The 3,615-nt window shown below is 45.4% G+C and overlaps 1 protein-coding gene across 1 annotated transcript in view; it reads left to right on the top strand.

The window, feature by feature from the left end:
* xrcc4 (X-ray repair complementing defective repair in Chinese hamster cells 4) overlaps positions 1 to 2,059 on the top strand; it is a gene marked incomplete in the record, with an annotated part of 55,018 nt that extends 52,959 nt beyond the window's left edge. The window contains 1 exon segment of the mRNA XM_032511734.1: positions 1,674 to 2,059. Coding sequence (XP_032367625.1) covers positions 1,674 to 1,785 — 112 coding nt within the window.
* Positions 2,060 to 3,615: the final 1,556 nt, after the last annotated feature.

Raw genomic sequence — 3,615 nt, 5'->3', positions numbered from 1 at the left:
AAACACAACAAAGGCTGTCAGTTGAATGGTGTTTTGAGCTAACGTTAGCAACCGAACAACCATAGCTAGCTACAACGTTTATGAAAGGATCCACATCTTCTGTTAGTGTTTGTAATGAGAAAAGTTGATTATTTCATGGATTTCAGAAATTTTCAGGATGACCGATGTCGTAAACTAACATGCACAACTCAACTGCACTCTCCTCACATCGGGCAGTGACAGTGGTCCTTAGGTCACCTGACATGTTATGCAACCTTAATTTTTTGGTCATTCCATATCCACTTCTTTCTCTGAACTTCCTGACTTAATTATCTTAAAGTTCAGATTGCGTCTACAACATTGGCGCACCTCACATCATGGAGGTTGGCTGGTTTAAAGGGGCGCTACGCAGGTTGGGCAATTTCTTCTTTGTTTTCTTGCTTTTTAATTGCAGGTTTCTCTATAGAGCCCCCTAAAGGTTTCTCTATAGAGCCCCCCCCCCCCCCTACAGGTTTCTCTATAGAGTCCCCCCCGTACAGGTTTCTCTATAGAGCCCCCCCGTACAGGTTTCTCTATAGAGCCCCCCTACAGGTTTCTCTATAGAGCCCCCTACAGGTTTCTCTATAGAGCCCCCCCTACAGGTCCCTCTATAGAGATTCCCCTACAGGTTCCTCTATAGAGATTCCCCCTACAGGTTCCTCTATAGAGATTCCCCCCCAGGTCCCTATAAGATTCCCCCTACAGGTTTCTCTAAAAGCCTTCTCTATAGAGCCCCCCCCACAGGTTTCTCTATAGCGCCCCCCCTACAGGTTCCTCTATAGAGATTCCCCCTACAGGTTTCACTATAGAGCCCCCTACAGGTTTCTCTATAGAGCCTTCTCTATAGAGCCCCCCCTACAGGTTTCTCCATAGAGCCCCCCTACAGTTCCTCTATAGAGATTCCCCCACACCGGTTGTCTCTATAGAGCCCCCTCAGGTTTCTCTATAGAGCCTCCCTACAGGTCCTCTATGAGATTCCCCCTACAGGTTTCTCTATAGAGCCCCCCTACAGGTTTCTCTATAGAGCCCCCTTCAGGTCTCTCTATAGAGCCCCCCCCCCCCACTCCCCATTGAGATTTGATATTGTGAATTACGGCTGTTAATATATAAGCGTAATTCCCAAGATGTCAAATTATTTCATTAAGCCTGGTAATTAAAGCCTTAAAAGCAGCCCCCCCCCCCCGCGTTGACCCATCCTTCATCTTTTCTGTAGTGCATGTTGTTTCCTGACTTCCAAACATCAAGTGAAGGCAGGAAGATAAAATGAGCTTCTATCGCGCTGAAGACGGGAGGAGAGCATTAGCCCCTACGTGGTAAAACACACACAGGTCGTCGCCAAGTCCAGCATTTGATGTAGACCACTTAAAGGGGGGGGGGGGGGGGGGGGGGGGGGGGGGGGGGGGGGGGGGGGGGGGGGGGGGGGGGGGGGGGTAGGTGAGCTGCTGGGCCATAATCCAACACACACTCACACAGGTATAAAAATTGCCCATGTGTTTCTTGTCTTGTTATGGGCCACATGATACGCTTCCCGTCTCAACAGGAAAACTCTCCTGTAAACCAGCCTCATTAGCCCACTGACCGTGTGTGTGTGTGTGTCTGTGTGTGTGTCTGTGTGTGTGTGTCTGTGTGTGTGTGTGTGTGTGTGTGTGTGTGTGTCTCAGGACCGACCCCCAAGGAGCATCCAGTAAGCAGCAGATTCCCCCGCAGCGCCCCACAGATGCCGCAGAGCCAAATGCCGAAGTCGAGGATCTGTTTGACGACTTTTAACTGGACTGTACACAGAGAGAGAGAGAGAGAGAGAGAGAGAGAGAGTATTGGTTGGTATATGTTTCATATTTGTATACAAACAATATATATTAAGGGTCATGGATGGCAGAGGAATTGTTAATTTAGTTGTTGTGATTGTTGGGTGGATGGATGGGTGACAAATGAAGGTAAAACACACGCAGTGTCTCCGTGGGATATCGCTCCAGCCTCAACAACAGCTTCACTATTTCTTCTTTGTAGAAAGTGAAACTTCACTGAAGGAAAAACATTCTTCTGAAAATATTCACTCATTTAGTGATTTGATGGGTGTTCAGCCACTTAGAATAACTAAAGCTTATTTAGCGTATCCTCCTAAGTGTCTAAATAACTGTAAAACACCCTTAATGAAAGCTAGATCCACCTTAATAACTATAATACACCCTACAGGATAGCTAGGTCCACCTTAAGAACTATAATACACTCTACAGGATAGCCAGGTCCACCTTAATGAACTAAATACCCCACAGATCGCTAGTCCACCTTAAAACTATAATACAACCCTACAGATAGCTATGGTCCACCTTCATACTATCACCCCTACAGGATAGCATCGTCCACCTAATACCGTATAATCCACCTACAGAAGCTTAGTTCCACCCTTAGACTATAATACACTCTACGAGATAGCTAGGTGTCCCCTTACATACCTATAATACACCCTACGGATGCTGGTCCCCTTAAGAGCATTGTAATACACTCTACAATGCTATTCCACCTTAAGAACTGAGTAAATACACCCTACGATAGCTAGGTCCAACTTATAGACCACACCATACCCACTAGGATAGCAGGTCCCCTTCAGCTATAATAGCACTCTACAGTATAGCTAGGTCCACCTTAAAACTATAAATAACCCTCACAGGATAGCTAGTCCACCTTAAGAGCTGTAATCACCTCTACAGATAGCTAGGTCCACCTTAAGAACTATATACACCCTAACGGATAGCTAGATCACCTTAAGAAGCTATAATACCCCTACAGGATACTAGGTCCACCTTAAACTCCAACCCCCATACATGATGCTAGGTCCACCTTAAGCTCCAACTACCTACAGGAGAAGCTAGTCCCCCTTAAGAACTCCAACACACCTACAGGATAGCTGAGTCCACCTTAAGAACTCCAACACACCTACAGATCCTGGTCCCCCTTAAGTGCTTGTAATTACACTCACAGAATAGCTGGTCCAGCCTTAAGACTATAATACACCCTACGGAGGACCCTTACTAAACCTAAGGTGCTAGATCCACCTTAATAACATAATAAACCTACGGATAGCTAGGTCCACCTTAGATATAGATACTACACCCTACAGTATTGCTACGTGTCCACCTTTAACCTAGATACTACAGGATCAGTCCCCCCTATACTACAACCCTGGATAGCTAGGTCCACACTTAAGAGGACTGTAATCACTCACATCTAGCTAGTCCACCTTAAGAACTATAATACACCCTACAGGATAGCTAGGTCCACCTTAAGAACTATAATACACCCTACAGGATAGCTAGATCCACCTTAAGAACTATAATACACCCTACAGGATAGCTAGGTCCACCTTAAGAACTCCAACACACCTACAGGATAGCTAGGTCCACCTTAAGAACTGTAATACGTATATAAATGATTTCTAGAACTGCATAAATACCTTTGCACTGAGCATTCATGTGTTTGTTTCTCCACATTTAATCAGGTTGTCTGTTTTAACGCGTCTGTAGTTCTGCAGCATCATGGTGTATTTAAAAACTGAGAAGGACTTTTACCTTTTTTTAAATGGGCTTCATGAACTGGTAA

Source organism: Etheostoma spectabile, unplaced genomic scaffold (assembly GCF_008692095.1).
Source record: "Etheostoma spectabile isolate EspeVRDwgs_2016 unplaced genomic scaffold, UIUC_Espe_1.0 scaffold453, whole genome shotgun sequence".
NCBI classification, from domain to species: Eukaryota; Metazoa; Chordata; class Actinopteri; order Perciformes; family Percidae; genus Etheostoma; species Etheostoma spectabile.
The sequence above is the reverse complement of the archived record's forward strand: the minus strand, read 5'-3'. Positions and strand labels throughout refer to the sequence as shown.